We start from the raw sequence: 14810 nt of genomic DNA, 5'->3' as shown, positions 1-14810 counted from the left end.
TTTTGTTAAATTGTGACCTTTTTCTTGTGAAATTCCAACTCAACAAGCTTTTTTGTATTTACATAGTATGTATATATTATTAATGTTGTAAATACACTTCTTTATATATCTAGAAAGGCTGGTCCTAAAGAGGGATTTTTCAAACTGACTGTGTGTCGCTTTTAAAAGTGCTCCCCCTCTGGTCAACATATGTAATAACAAGTGTGTGTAAGAAATTGAAATGTGCCCCCTTTGGCCAAAATTAATTTTTTTTAAAAATACAATAAATATGTATATAGAGACATACTGTAATAACGAAGTAAATAATCCATCCATTTTCTACCGCTTGTCCCAGATTAAAAACCAATTACAAACAAAAAATAAATTAATTAATTGATGAACTAAAAGCAGTCTTTTTCTCACAATGTGTCGACTTTTTTTCTTATAAAATTGGGAACAATTTCTCATATTCTTTCTGTTTCTGTAATATTGCAATATTTTCTCGGAAAATTATTACTTTTTTATGTAAAATTATTACTTTTTAATTCAAAATGGTGACATTTCTCATATAAAATTCTGACTTTTATCACAATATTGCCCATTGTTTTGTTGTCCTGCTAAAATAGTGACATTTTTGGAGTAAAATGACTTTTGTCATCATTTTGCCAAGTAAAATTCTGATTATTATTATAATATTGCCAACATTTAAAAGTTTTCTTATAAAATTGTGACTTTTGTCGAGTAAAATTACGATGCTTTTCGTGAAATTGCCAACATTTTAAGCTTTTCTTGTAAAATTGCGACTATTAGAGTAAAATTCCAACTTTTATCATAATATTGCACACACGTTCAGTTTTTCTTGTACAATTTTGACTTGCGTTGAGTAAAATGACGACTTTTATTATAATACTGCCAAAATTATATGTTTTTTTTGTTAAATTGTGACCTTTTTCTTGTGAAATTCCAACTCAACAAGCTTTTTTATATTTGCATAGTATGTATATATTATTAATGTTGTAAATACACTTCTTTATATATCTAGAAAGGCTGGTCCTAAAGAGGGATTTTTCAAACTGACTGCGTGTCGCTTTTAAAAGTGCTCCCCCTCTGGTCAACATATGAAATAACAAGTGTGTGTAAGAAATTGAAATGTGCCCCCTTTGGCCAAAATTCTTTTTTTTTTTAAATACAATATGTATATAGAGACATACTGTAATAACTTGAAGTAAATAATCCATCCATCCATCCATTTTCTACCGCTTGTCCCAGATTAAAAACCAATTACAAACAAAAAATAAATTAATTAATTGATGAACTAAAAGCAGTCTTTTTCTCACAATGTGTCGACTTTTTTTCTTATAAAATTGGGAACAATTTCTCATATTCTTTCTGTTTCTGTAATAATGCAATATTTTCTCGGAAAATTATTACTTTTTTTTGTAAAATTATTACTTTTTTTATGTAAAATTATTACTTTTTTATGTAAAATTATTACTTTTTAATTCAAAATGGTGAAATTTCTCATATAAAATTCTGACTTGTATCACAATATTGCCCATTGTTTTGTTGTCCTGCTAAAATAGTGACATTTTTGGAGTAAAATGACTTTTGTCATCATTTTGCCAAGTAAAATTCTGATTATTATTATAATATTGCCAACATTTAAAAGTTTTCTTATAAAATTGTGACTTTTGTCGAGTAAAATTACGATGCTTTTCGTGAAATTGCCAACATTTTAAGCTTTTCTTGTAAAATTGCGACTATTAGAGTAAAATTCCAACTTTCATCATAATATTGCACACACGTTCAGTTTTTCTTGTACAATTTTGACTTGCGTTGAGTAAAATGACGACTTTTATTATAATACTGCCAAAATTCTATGTTTTTTTTGTTAAATTGTGACCTTTTTCTTGTGAAATTCCAACTCAACAAGCTTTTTTATATTTACATAGTATGTATATATTATTAATGTTGTAAATACACTTCTTTATATATCTAGAAAGGCTGGTCCTAAAGAGGGAGGCATTTTCCGGAGGTCTCAAGAAGGTAACAAATACAAGAAAAAGTGTTTTGTGTGTGTGTGTGTGTGTGTGTAAAAATCCTCTCCCTGGAGGAATTGCATGACTGCAGACACTGCAGGCATCACAGAGGCTGTTTCCTATTGGCCAGCATGCGCGCAACTCTGCACCAATCAGGTGCTGTATCTGAGAAGACCGCAGCCGCTCTCGATGACGTCACAATGGCTGCTCGGCAACAGCGCTCGTTTTCACACATACATCGTATTTTTTATTTATTTATTTGTCTAAATAGGACTAAGTGTGTGTTCCAATTGTCCTTAAAAAAAACAAACAAAAAAAAACAGTTTCATTTTGAAAAAGGACTGAAATCAAGCATGAGAGCCCCCTACAGGTCACAAAAAGTCCCTCATCGTCCCAGCAGGAAGGATGGGCGGATGCTGTCGCCATGGCAACACTACAACAAGGTAAGCATAGACTGTGCTCAGGGTTTGAAAAACAATAATTATTGTAATAATATGACATTTGCAATGAATAAGACTTCAGATTAGTGAGTTTGTGTGGCTTTACTTTTGTTTTTCTAGATGAGAGCGACCAAGGAGGAACATTTAACTTACAAAACCCAAAAGCAGTGAAGTTGTCACGTTTTTTAAATGGTAAATAAAAAGAGAATACAACAAATCCTTTTCAACTTATATTCAATTGAATAGACCGCAAAGACAAGATATTCAACGTTCCAACTGGTTATTTTTTGCAAATATTAGCTCATTTGGAATTTGATGCCTGCGACATGTTTGAAAAAAGCTGGCACAAGTGGCAAAAAAGAGTGATAAAGTTGAGGAATGCTCATCAAAGTCTTATTTGGAACATCCCACAGGTGAAGAGGCTAATTGGGAACAGGTGGGTGCCATGATTGGGTATAAAAGCAGCTTCCATGAAATGCTCAGTCGTTCACAAACAAGGACGGGGCGAGGGTCACCACTTTGTGCAACTTAGAAAAATGTCCCATTCATTTCAATGGGAACTTCCTGGAAATTTGGGGGAAAGCAGGATTTTTTGAAAATGATTATGAGCATGAATGTCCTGAATGAGCTGAATTGGTTGGTGTTTGAATTGTTTAAATCGGGCAAGAAATGTTGAAGTAGTAAATGGTATTAGGGAATTTCGGGAATTTTTTTTAACTTGGAAAAATGGTAGTTTGAATTCCCAGAATGGTGGAATGTGTTGAAGGTGGAATAGTTTGAAGAATGGGGGAATTGTGGAAGTTTGAAAAATGGCCAATTCATTTTGAATGGGGAAAATGCCAAAAAAAAAAAAGGAATTATGGAAAATCCGGGAATTTCTTTTAGAATTGTTGAAGTACAGCAACACAATTCCTGAACAGGCTGAATATTTTGGAGTTACAACAGTTTGAATCAGATGAAAAATGTGGAAGTTGTGGAACTTTGAAGAATATCCTTGGAAAAAAATGGGAATTTCTGGAAAAGCAGGAATTTTTTTGGAAAATGGTAAACAACTTGAATGGTCTGAATGAGTTGAAATGGTTGGTGTTGACATTTTTCAAATCGGTGGAGAAATGTTGAAGTAGTAACATGTTGAATTGAGATTTGGCATTACGGAATTCCTGGAATTTCAAGAAAAACCGGGAATTTTTCCAGTTCAAAATACAACTTAGTTTTTTGTCCTGATTAAGAGGAATGTTTTGATGGTGGAACGCTTGAAGTGGGTTGAAAAATGTGGAAGGAGTAGTCACCAGAAAAAAGGGTGGAAATAGGGCTTTGGAAAAGCAGGAATTCTGGAAAATCCTGGAATTTTTTTGAACTTGGAAAAGGGGAAGTTTGAATTTCCAGAATGGTGGAATGTGTTGAAGGTGGAATGGTTTGAATAGGTTGAAAAATGTGGAAATGGCGGAACTTTGAAAAACGGCCAATTCATTTTGAATGGGAAAAATGTCCGGGAAAACCTGGAATTCTGGAAAATCTGGGAGTTTTTGGAATTTGTCAAGGGAAATCCCGCAATTCCCCGAAGAGGCTGAACAGTTTGAAGTTGGAACGCTTTGAATCGGGTGAAAAATGTGGAAATGGTGGAACTTTGAAAAACGGCCAATTCATTTTGAATGGGAAAAATGTCCGGGGAAACCTGAAATTCTGGGAAATCTGGGAATTTTTGGAATTTGTCAAGGGAAAGCCCGCCATTCCCCGAAGAGGCTGAACAGTTGGAAGTTGGAACGCTTTGAATCGGATGAAAAATGTGGAAGGTAGAGCGCCAAAATCTGCAGAAGAAGAATAAGTTGAATAATAAATAGATTTATTTTGGTGTAGAAAACATGTGTGAATGTTTTGGAGCATTCACATAATAATGTTATTATTGAAATAATGTTAGTATTGAAATAATGTTAGTATTGAAATAATGTTGGTATTAAAATAATGTTAGTATTGAAATAATGTTAGTATTGAAATAATGTTAATATTGAAATAATGTTAGTATTGAAATAATGTTAGAATTGAAATAATGTTAGTATTGAAATAATGTTAGTATTGAAATAATGTTGGTATTGAAATAATGTTAGTATTAAAATAATGTTAGTATTAAAATAATGTTAGTATTGAAATAATGTATTAAAATAATGTTATTATTGAAATAATGTTAGTATTGAAATAATGTTAGTATTAAAATAATGTTAGTATTGAAATAATGTTAATATTGAAATATTGTTAGTATTGAAATAATGTTAGTATTAAAATAATGTTAGTATTGAAATAATGTTAGTATTAAAATAATGTTATTATTGAAATAATGTTAGTATTGAAATAATGTTAGTATTAAAATAATGTTATTATTGAAATAATGTTAGTATTGAAATAATGTTAGTATTGAAATAATGTTAGTATTAAAATAATGTTATTATTGAAATAATGTTAGTATTGAAATAATGTTAGTATTAAAATAATGTTAATATTGAAATAATGTTAGTATTAAAATAATGTTATTATTGAAATAATATTAGTATTGAAATAATGTTAGTATTAAAATAATGTTAATATTGAAATAATGTGGGCGGTACAGCTCGGTTGGTAGAGTGGCCGTGCCAGCGACTTGAGGGTTCCAGGTTCGATCCCCGCTCCCGCCATCCTAGTCACTGCCGTTGTGTCCTTGGGCAAGACACTTTACCCACCTGCTCCCAGTGCCACCCACACTGCTTTAAATGGAACTTTCACTATGTAAAGTGCTTTGAGTCACTAGAGAAAAAGCGCTATATAAATGTAATTCACCTCACACAATGTTAGAATTAAAATAATGTTAGTATTGAAATAACATTAGTATTAAAATAAAACAGCATTATGTTGCATCCACTTTATTTAAACGTTGTATCTACCATGAGAAGTGCTGTGAGATGTAGTGTAGGAAAGTGAGTGTACATTTACCAGGTGTTGGAGCTGCCAGGTGAGGGTGGTGTCGCTAGTGTCAGCTAAGCGGTCTGGCGGGGGTGTAGAGGCAGGAGACGGTCCCGGCTTGTATCTGGAAGGTGTGTCCGTGGATGTTGTGGCTGGGGATGTGCTCGCTGGTCTGGCTGATAGAGATAGGCTGGCCGGCCTGGTTGCTGACGTGGATGGCCTGAGCGTGCGGCGGCGGCGCCCCCTGCTGCTGCCGGACCGGTCCTTGCGCCAGGCGTAGCAGGTGCGGCGTCCGCAGGTGCTCCATGGCCTCTTTGCTCAGCGTGATGACGTGCGCCGAAGGACCCACCTGCGCGCTCGTCCTGTTCCCCGACTGGGCCGACGACTCCTCGGAGGTGATGATGCTGTGGGCAAAGTCGGCGTTGTCCTCCGTCGCCATCAGCTGGATCTCCTGCCCCGAGCCCGGCGTGAGATGGTACTTCTGGACCTGCGGGCCGTCTCCTCGCGGCGAGGCCTCCCGCCTCTCCTTGTCGTGCGAGTTGACGTGCGTTTTCAGGTTGTCCAGACGTGTGAAGGAGAGGCCGCACTCCGAGCAGGTGAAGGGCTTCTTCCCCGAGTGGGAGGCCACGTGGCGGCGCCTGGCGCTGGCGTCCGAGAAGGTCTTGTCGCACACGCTGCAGCTGTACGGCTTTTCGCCTCTGCGGAGAAAAACGGGCTAAATATGGCGTGAACACATCACATAACATAAAGAACTGAGGACAATATCTCTAGCAGTGTTTCCCATAAACTGCCAAGATACCTGTGGTGGTGGTGGGGGCGTGGTCACCATGATGTCAGAGTAATTTGCATAATTTACTACAGTATGATTTTCTCTAAAAAGGCTCAAAAAATGTATACTTACTAATTAATAATAAGTTTTGTTTTAAACGTCCATCCATCCATCCATTTTACAATATAATTACAACACTTTATGTACATATTTATATACAGATTTGAACAATTAAGTTATTCACTGAAATATATTTATTAATTGTGGTTCTTACAAAAAAATATATCTTATAAAATATAAAAGCTAAAATGTCTCTTAAAGCTCTGCCCCTTTAATTAGTGCATACTAAATAATTTAACTTTAGCCTACTACTACAACCATATTATTTACCAGCAACATAAAGTGAAACAGAGGCAGAGGTGTCCTGCCACAGTCAGTAACAAATAAACAGAAAACAGTAGTGGACAGGACAAAAAAAAAAAAAAAAAAAAAAAAAAAAAAAAAAAAAATTTTATTTGTGGCGGACGTAATTCTTTCGTGGCGGGCCGCCATAAATAAATGACTGTGTGGGAAACACTGTCTAGTATTTACTTCCAAGGAGACTCATTTGATCCACAAGGAGACCGGACTTGTTTGATAATTAAATGTTTTTTAGTGGGTCATTTAAAAATGAGCTGGTCGTGATAACTGTGCAGTCCAAAATATTAAGATGGCAAAGTGGGTCGTACTCACCTGTGGATTCTGATGTGCGTCTGCAAAGTGCTCTTGACAGAAAAACACTTGCCGCAGATCTCGCAGGTGAAAGGCTTCTCACCTGCCGGGACGACACTCGTTAACCATTTTAGTAGAAACTAGAGATGTCCGATAATGGCTTTTTTTGCCGATATCCGATATTGTCCAACTCTTAATTACCCATTCCGATATCAACCGATACCGATATATACAGTCGTGGAATGAACACATTATTATGCCTAATTGTGTTGTGATGTAGGGTTGTCCCGATCCGATATTTGGATCGAATCGGCCGCCAATATTTGCCAAAAATGTGTATCGGCAAGGCATGGGAAAATGCTGATCCAGATCCAGTTTTTTTAAATTCCGGTCCGTGTTTTCCAACGCACCGATTTAAATAATACATTCCACTTTTCTGCTGCTCCCTAATTTCCGTTCCGCATTTTAGCAGTCTTTTTAGCAGTCTTTTTAGCAGTCTTTAGTAGTCTTTGTAGCAGTCTTTAGCAGTCTTTTTAGCAGTCTTTAGTAGTCTTTGTAGCAGTCTTTAGTAGTCTTTGTAGCAGTCTTTTTAGCAGTCTTTAGTAGTCTTTGTAACAGTCTTTAGTAGTCTTTTTAGCAGTCTTTAGTAGTCTTTGTAGCAGTCTTTAGCAGTCTTTAGTAGTCTTTGTAACAGTCTTTAGCAGTCTTTAGTAGTCTTTGTAACAGTCTTTAGTAGTCTTTTTAGCAGTCTTTAGTAGTCTTTGTAGCAGTCTTTAGCAGTCTTTAGTAGTCTTTGTAACAGTCTTTAGTAGTCTTTTTAGCAGTCTTTAGCAGTCTTTAGTAGTCTTTTTAGCAGTCTTTAGCAGTCTTTTTAGCCGTCTTTAGCAGTCTTTTTAGCTGTCTTTAGTAGTCTTTTTAGCAGTCTTTAGTAGTCTTTTTAGCAGTCTTTAGCAGTCTTTTTAGCCGTCTTTAGTAGTCTTTTTAGCCGTCTTTAGTAGTCTTTTTAGCAGTCTTTAGTAGTCTTTTTAGCCGTCTTTAGTAGTCTTTTTAGCCGTCTTTAGTAGTCTTTTTAGCAGTCTTTAGTAGTCTTTTTAGCAGTCTTTAGCAGTCTTTTTAGCCGTCTTTAGTAGTCTTTTTAGCCGTCTTTAGTAGTCTTTTTAGCCGTCTTTAGTAGTCTTTTTAGCAGTCTTTAGTAGTCTTTTTAGCAGTCTTTAGTAGTCTTTGTAGCAGTCTTTGTAACAGTCTTTAGTAGTCTTTTTAGCAGTCTTTTTAGCAGTCTTTTTAGCAGTCTTTTTAGCAGTCTTTTTAGCAGTCTTTAGTAGTCTTTTTAGCAGTCTTTTTAGCAGTCTTTAGTAGTCTTTTTAGCAGTCTTTTTAGCAGTCTTTTTAGCAGTCTTTAGTAGTCTTTGTAGCGGTCTTTAGTAGTCTTTTTAGCAGTCTTTTTAGCAGTCTTTTTAGCAGTCTTTTTAGCAGTCTTTTTAGCAGTCTTTAGTAGTCTTTTTAGCAGTCTTTAGTACTCTTTTTAGCAGTCTTTTTTAGCAGTTTTTAGTAGTCTTTTTAGCAGTCTTTTTTAGCAGTCTTTGGTAGTCTTTTTAGCAGTCTTTAGTAGTCTTTTCAGCAGTCTTTAGTAGTCTTTTTAGCAGTTTTTTTTAGCAGTCTTTAGTAGTCTTTTTAGCAGTCTTTTTTAGCAGTCTTTAGTAGTCTTTTTAGCAGTCTTTAGTAGTATTTTTAGCAGTCTTTAGTAGTCTTTAGCAGTCTTTAGTAGTCTTTAGCAGTCTTTTTAGCAGTCTTTAGTAGTCTTTTTAGCAGTCTTTAGCAGTCTTTTTAGCAGTCTTTTTTAGCAATCTTTAGTAGTCTTTTTAGCAGTCTTTAGTAGTCTTTTTAGCAGTCTTTTTAGCAGTCTTTAGTAGTCTTTTTTAGCAGTCTTTAGCAGTCTTTTTAGCAGTCTTTTTAGCAGTCTTTAGTAGTCTTTTTTAGCAGTCTTTAGCAGTCTTTTTTAGCAGTCTTTAGCAGTCTTTTTAGCAGTCTTTTTAGCAGTCTATAGCAGTCTTTTTAGAAGTCTTTAGTAGTCTTCTTTAGCAGTCTTTAGTAGTCTTTTTAGCAGTCTTTAGTAGTCTTTTTAGCAGTCTCTTTAGCAGTCTTCAGTAGTATTTTTAGCAGTCTCTTTAGCAGTCTTTAGTAGTATTTTTAGCAGTCTTTTTAGCAGTCTTTAGTAGTCTTTTTAGCAGTCTTTAGTAGTATTTTTAGCAGTCTTTAGTAGTCTTTAGCAGTCTTTAGTAGTCTTTAGCAGTCTTTTTAGCAGTCTTTAGTAGTCTTTAGCAGTCTTTAGTAGTCTTTAGCAGTCTTTTTAGCAGTCTTTAGTAGTCTTTTTAGCAGTCTTTAGCAGTCTTTTTAGCAGTCTTTTTTAGCAATCTTTAGTAGTCTTTTTAGCAGTCTTTAGTAGTCTTTTTAGCAGTCTTTTTAGCAGTCTTTAGTAGTCTTTTTTAGCAGTCTTTAGCAGTCTTTTTAGCAGTCTTTTTAGCAGTCTTTAGCAGTCTTTTTAGAAGTCTTTAGTAGTCTTCTTTAGCAGTCTTTAGTAGTCTTTTTAGCAGTCTTTAGTAGTCTTTTTAGCAGTCTCTTTAGCAGTCTTTAGTAGTATTTTTAGCAGTCTCTTTAGCAGTCTTTAGTAGTATTTTTAGCAGTCTCTTTAGCAGTCTTTAGTAGTATTTTTAGCAGTCTCTTTAGCAGTCTTTAGTAGTATTTTTAGCAGTCTTTAGTAGTCTTTTTAGCAGTCTCTTTAGCAGTCTTTAGTAGTATTTTTAGCAGTCTTTTTAGCAGTCTTTAGTAGTCTTTTTAGCAGTCTCTTTAGCAGTCTTTAGTAGTCTTTTTAGCAGTCTCTTTAGCAGTCTTTAGTAGTATTTTAAGCAGTCTCTTTAGCAGTCTCTAGTAGTATTTTTAGGTGAACAACCTTGAAAGACAAAACACCACAAGAACAACATGCTGTAAAAAAAATCAATCAATTATCAATCCCATAATTTACAATGATTAATTAGGCTATCAAACTCTTAACCATTAAACAAGTGCAAAAACATTTTTGACTAATCTTTTCCCTTTAAGTTAAAACAGATTTTAAATAAACTGTCTCAACGTAAATGCACCAGGATATATATAAAATACATTTAACCCCAGAAACAATAGATTAATGCAGCAGAAAACACAATATGCAAATACATAAATACCTAACCAATTAAACACCTGTTTTACATACATATTTAAAATCCATATCCAGTTTAAATGTATTATTAATTTAGCATCGAAACACTCAATCTTAAACGCTGTCGACCGGTACAAAAATGCCCTGTTACTAACTTTAGTCATTTTTTAAAATTATATATATATATATATATATATATATATATATATATATATATATATATATATATATATATATATATATATATATATATATATATATATATATATATATATATATATATATATATATATATATATATATATATATATATATATATGTGTATGTATATGATCAGGGCATATTGATTATAATTAAATGAATAAATTCACTTCTTAACATTTAACAGAACAGTCCTAATGAGCGGGCGATACTGTTCCACTCCGGTCCTAAAGGTGGCAGGAATTACAGATCAATTGAACCGATACGATACCAACTCCCTGGTACCTGGGGAATCGATACCGGTACTGTGAGTGTGTTTATGTGGTAACAAAAGGTCAATTGTTTAATAATAAAATATATACTTTTATAAACAGTGAGCTGATAACTGTACTGCCCGGTTATTATCATTTGTTTTCCTAAACTTTTGAGTATCATTTGCATTCATTTCAGTTTGTCCTAGATGTGTTGCTGTGGGCAGGAAATAGTCTTTGCCATTAAGTCTTCTCTTTTGTTGTATCCTACAAGGTGTGCGTACACTAAGTATTGTACTTATTACAGACCAGCTGTTTTGACTGTATGCACATCATGAGCTTCAGTAATCAGAGCAAAGGTTGGCTATGTTGAAGAAACTAGAATATAAAACATGCCTTCAGTTATTTCACCTTTTTTTGTGAAGTGCATAACTCCTCATGTGTTCATTCATAGTTTTGATGTGACAATCTACAATGTAAATAGTCATGAAAATAAAGAAAACACATTGAATGAGGAGAAGGTGCGTCTAAACTTTTGGCCTGTACTGTATTTTGCTCCTGCTCCTTATTTTCGTTAGGTCCAATACCAATAATTGTCACGGTTTTTAGTGATATCGCCCAGCCCTGTGTAGTTTATCTTAATGAGTGTTGCAATCTGAGCAAATGTTTCACTATTTAGCAAGTATTTGCAACCCTTTTTCAAAAAATGTTAAAAAGTGACAAGCACCAAATCTAGTCTGGTCTTCATGGACATTTTCGAAGACTAACTGAAATCATGTATCGCTCTTCTCGACGTGATATGACTCTTCTCGCTGCGATATGACTCACCTGTGTGAGTGCGCAGGTGCTTTTTGAGCTGAGTCGTGTCCAAAAACGTGCGGTGACACTGAGCACACTCTGAAAGGGACTTGCTCCTTATTTTCGTTAGGTCCAATACCAATAATTTTCAACATCGCCCGGTGTAAAACACGTTTTTTAGTGATATCGCCCAGCCCTGTGTAGTTTATCTTAATGAGTGTTGCAATCTGAGCAAATGTTTTACTATTTAGCAAGTATTTGCAACCCTTTTTCAAAAAATGTTAAAAAGTGACAAGCACCAAATCTAGTCTGGTCTTCATGGACATTTTCGGAGACTAACTGAAATCATGTATCGCTCTTCTCGCCGCGATATGACTCACCTGTGTGAGTGCGCAGGTGCTTTTTGAGCTGAGCCGTGTCCAAAAACTTGCGGTGGCACTGAGCACACTCTGAAAGGGACTTGCCTATAAAACGTAGGAAAAGAACTACGAGTTAGAGTCGTTCAGCAGCAATAAGACAGACGAAAACTTACCCGTGTGGACTCTGTAGTGACTTTTTAGCTGCCTCTGCTGAGTGAAGCTTTTCCCGCACTTGTCACAGCAGAAGGATTTGTTTTCTACAAGACGACACACAACATTCAGGGACGTCTAACGAGGACAAAAAGGATCATGTGGAGACGTTTGCCTTGGTGGAGGTTCATGTGCTCCTGCAGGCTGTGTTTGGTGGCGAGGGCTTTGGAGCACACGCTGCACACAAACGGCGTCTCTCCGGTGTGCTTGTGCAGGTGGACCAGCAGCGTGTGCTTCTGGGTGAACGCCGCCCCGCACACCTGGCACACGAAGGGTTTCTCACCTGCAGGCCGTCACAGAAACGATGACATCACTTACCTACACTCTTCAGGGTGAAAGTGTTGCCTGTGCTAACATTAGAGATCGACCGAGGCTGATGCACCGATATTTGGAGCCCATGTTCATTTGCAGTAAAAGTAATATAAACATGAATAGTAAACAGATGGACAGGGTTTTAAGTTGTTTTTTAACTTAACGAGGTAACGTGGCAACAATGTTTTATGAGGCCCTAATGTTGTGGTTACTTCAGCAGCAAAAAAAACATCAGGGGATTTCACAAATACCTTTATTACGTGTGTCTATGACAGGGGTCTCAAACTGGTTTTCATTGAGGGCCACATCGCAGTTATGGTTGCCACTTTTAACAATGTATATATATAATACATTAACAATTAGGGATGTCCTATCGGCCGATAAATGCGTTAAAATGTAATATCGGAAATTATCGGTATCGGTTTTTTTATTATCAGTATCTGTTTTTTTTTTGTTTTTGGTTTTTTTAATTAAATCCACATAAAAAACACAAGATACACTTACAATTAGTGCACCAACCCAAAAAACCTCCCTCCCCCATTCACACAAAAGGGTTGTTTCTTTCTGTTATTAATATTCTGGTTCCTACATTATATATCAATATATATCAATACAGTCTGCAAGGGATACAGTCCGTAAGCACACATGATTGTGCGTGCTGCTGGTCCACTAATAATACTAACCTTTAACTGTTAATTTTACAAATTTTCATTGATTACTAGTCTATAGGACAAATATAACCTTAGAGGAAAAAATAATTTAAAACATTTATATGCACGTACAACACTTAAAACTTTTAGCATAACAGTATGTGGAATTAAATTATGGAATGGATTAAGTAAAGAAGTTAAAAATTGTACTGACATGATCCAGTTTAAGAGGTTGTTTAAATTAATAGTGCTTACAAAGTACAAAGAAGAAGAATTATGAGAAAAACTTCCAACCTTATTGAAAATATTCTTCATCTCAGTATGTTAATAATGACTGAATTAATTAATTACATATTACAAACTGTTGTATATACTAATTCATAGATGTTATTTTATTATATAAAAAGGTCAGTAAATGATTTTATATAATTGTAACTGCTTTGAAGTGGGAAAGGGGTAGGATTAAATAAGCTTTGCTTCTTCCTACTCCTTTTCGGGCATGATGTAAATGAAATGATATAAAATTGTGTGATGTACTATGACGTAAATGTCTTCATGTTCGAAATAAACTAAAAGAAAGAAAGAAAGAAAGAAAGAAAGAAAGAAAGAAAGAAATATGTAACTGTTTTTATATTGTTTTACTTTCTTTTTTATTCAAGAAAATGTTTTTAATTTATTTATCTTATTTTATTTGATTCATTTTTTTAAAAAGTACCTTATCTTCAACATACCTGGTTGTCCAAATTAGGCATAATAATGTGTTAATTCCACGACTGTATATATCGGTTGATATCGGTATCGGTTGATATCGGTATCTGTAATTATAGAGTTGGACAATATCGGCATATCGGATATCGGCAAAAAGCCATTATCGGACATCCCTATTAACAATATATTTTTTTACATAAGCTGCAAAAAAATATTAAAATTTTAATTTAAAAACTGGCAGCTTAGTCACCAGAATTTTAGTATAAAAGCAATGGTTTTTTTTACAGCATATAAAAAAATGGAATAAATAGAATGGAATGGAGAAACAATACCACTGTTTTAGCGGTAAAATTCAAGCAACAGGGCTGCCAGTTTGTTTGTTTTTGACCGTAAAACGTTTTTTTTTTTTTTAAATGTTTTAGTGTCCTACTGTGTATGGAATAAAACAGTACTAGGGCTGCAACAACTAATCGATTAAATCGATTAAAATCGATTATAAAAATAGTTGCCGATTAATTTAGTCATCGATTCGTTGGATCTATGCTATGCGCATGCACAGAGGCTTTTAAAAAAAAAAAAAAAAAAGGGTTTTTTTTTACCGTAAATAAACCTTTATTTATAAACTGCAACATGTACAAACAGCTGAGAAACAATAATCAAAATAAGTATGGTGCCAGTATGCTGTTTTTTTCCAATAAAATACTGGATAGGATAGAAATGTAGTTTGTCTCTTTTATCCGATTATTAATCGAAGTAATAATCGACAGATTAGTCGATTATCAAATTAATCGTTAGTTGCAGCCCTAAACAGTACCAAAGTTGATTTTACGGTAAAAAACTCAGTCGGCGGAATTTAACCGTAAAATCTATTGTCAATTTTACAGTCTACAATTTGGTTGATAAGTTGTTTTGAAATCATAAGTCAAGCAAATATTTAAGTACAGTACTTATCTTTATTTTAACAAAAAATATTTTTGGACTACATGATAATATATTTTGATTTTATATTTTAATTATGTGGGCTCTGTACCGAGGATGTCGTTGTGGCTTGTGCAGCCCTTTGAGACACTTGTGATTTAGGGCTATATAAATAAACATTGATTGATTGATTGAGTTTGATTATATTGAATATTTAAAGATATGCAATTGCATGCACTACATGATTTTAATGTCAAAAGGAAAATAAATGTATTTAGTAAGAAAAGATTAAGCCTTTTATTAACGCATATTATTTCAAGGCTTTCTTTCTCAGGCCACATA

General features: G+C 34.5%; 1 protein-coding gene across 4 annotated transcripts in view; it reads right to left on the bottom strand.

Annotated features, from left to right (window-relative positions):
• Positions 1-14810, bottom strand: part of LOC133647089 (zinc finger and BTB domain-containing protein 24-like) — a 32564-nt gene that overhangs the window by 11648 nt on the left and 6106 nt on the right. For 2 of the 4 annotated variants that reach the window (XM_062043186.1, XM_062043189.1), the window contains exons 3-7: positions 11996-12163; positions 11844-11927; positions 11692-11775; positions 6891-6972; positions 5344-6087 (exon numbers count right to left, since the gene is read on the bottom strand). In XM_062043186.1, coding sequence (XP_061899170.1) covers positions 5460-6087; positions 6891-6972; positions 11692-11775; positions 11844-11927; positions 11996-12163 — 1046 coding nt within the window. In that variant the 3' untranslated portion in view covers positions 5344-5459. Of the gene's footprint in view, positions 1-2678; positions 4267-5343; positions 6088-6890; positions 6973-11691; positions 11776-11843; positions 11928-11995; positions 12164-14810 lie in introns of those variants that run through there. The other 2 variants (XM_062043187.1, XM_062043188.1) reach the window with 2 other exon arrangements.

The sequence above is a fragment of the Entelurus aequoreus genome, linkage group LG03 (assembly GCF_033978785.1).
Source record: "Entelurus aequoreus isolate RoL-2023_Sb linkage group LG03, RoL_Eaeq_v1.1, whole genome shotgun sequence".
In the NCBI taxonomy this organism is placed as follows: Eukaryota; Metazoa; Chordata; class Actinopteri; order Syngnathiformes; family Syngnathidae; genus Entelurus; species Entelurus aequoreus.
The sequence above is the reverse complement of the archived record's forward strand: the minus strand, read 5'-3'. Positions and strand labels throughout refer to the sequence as shown.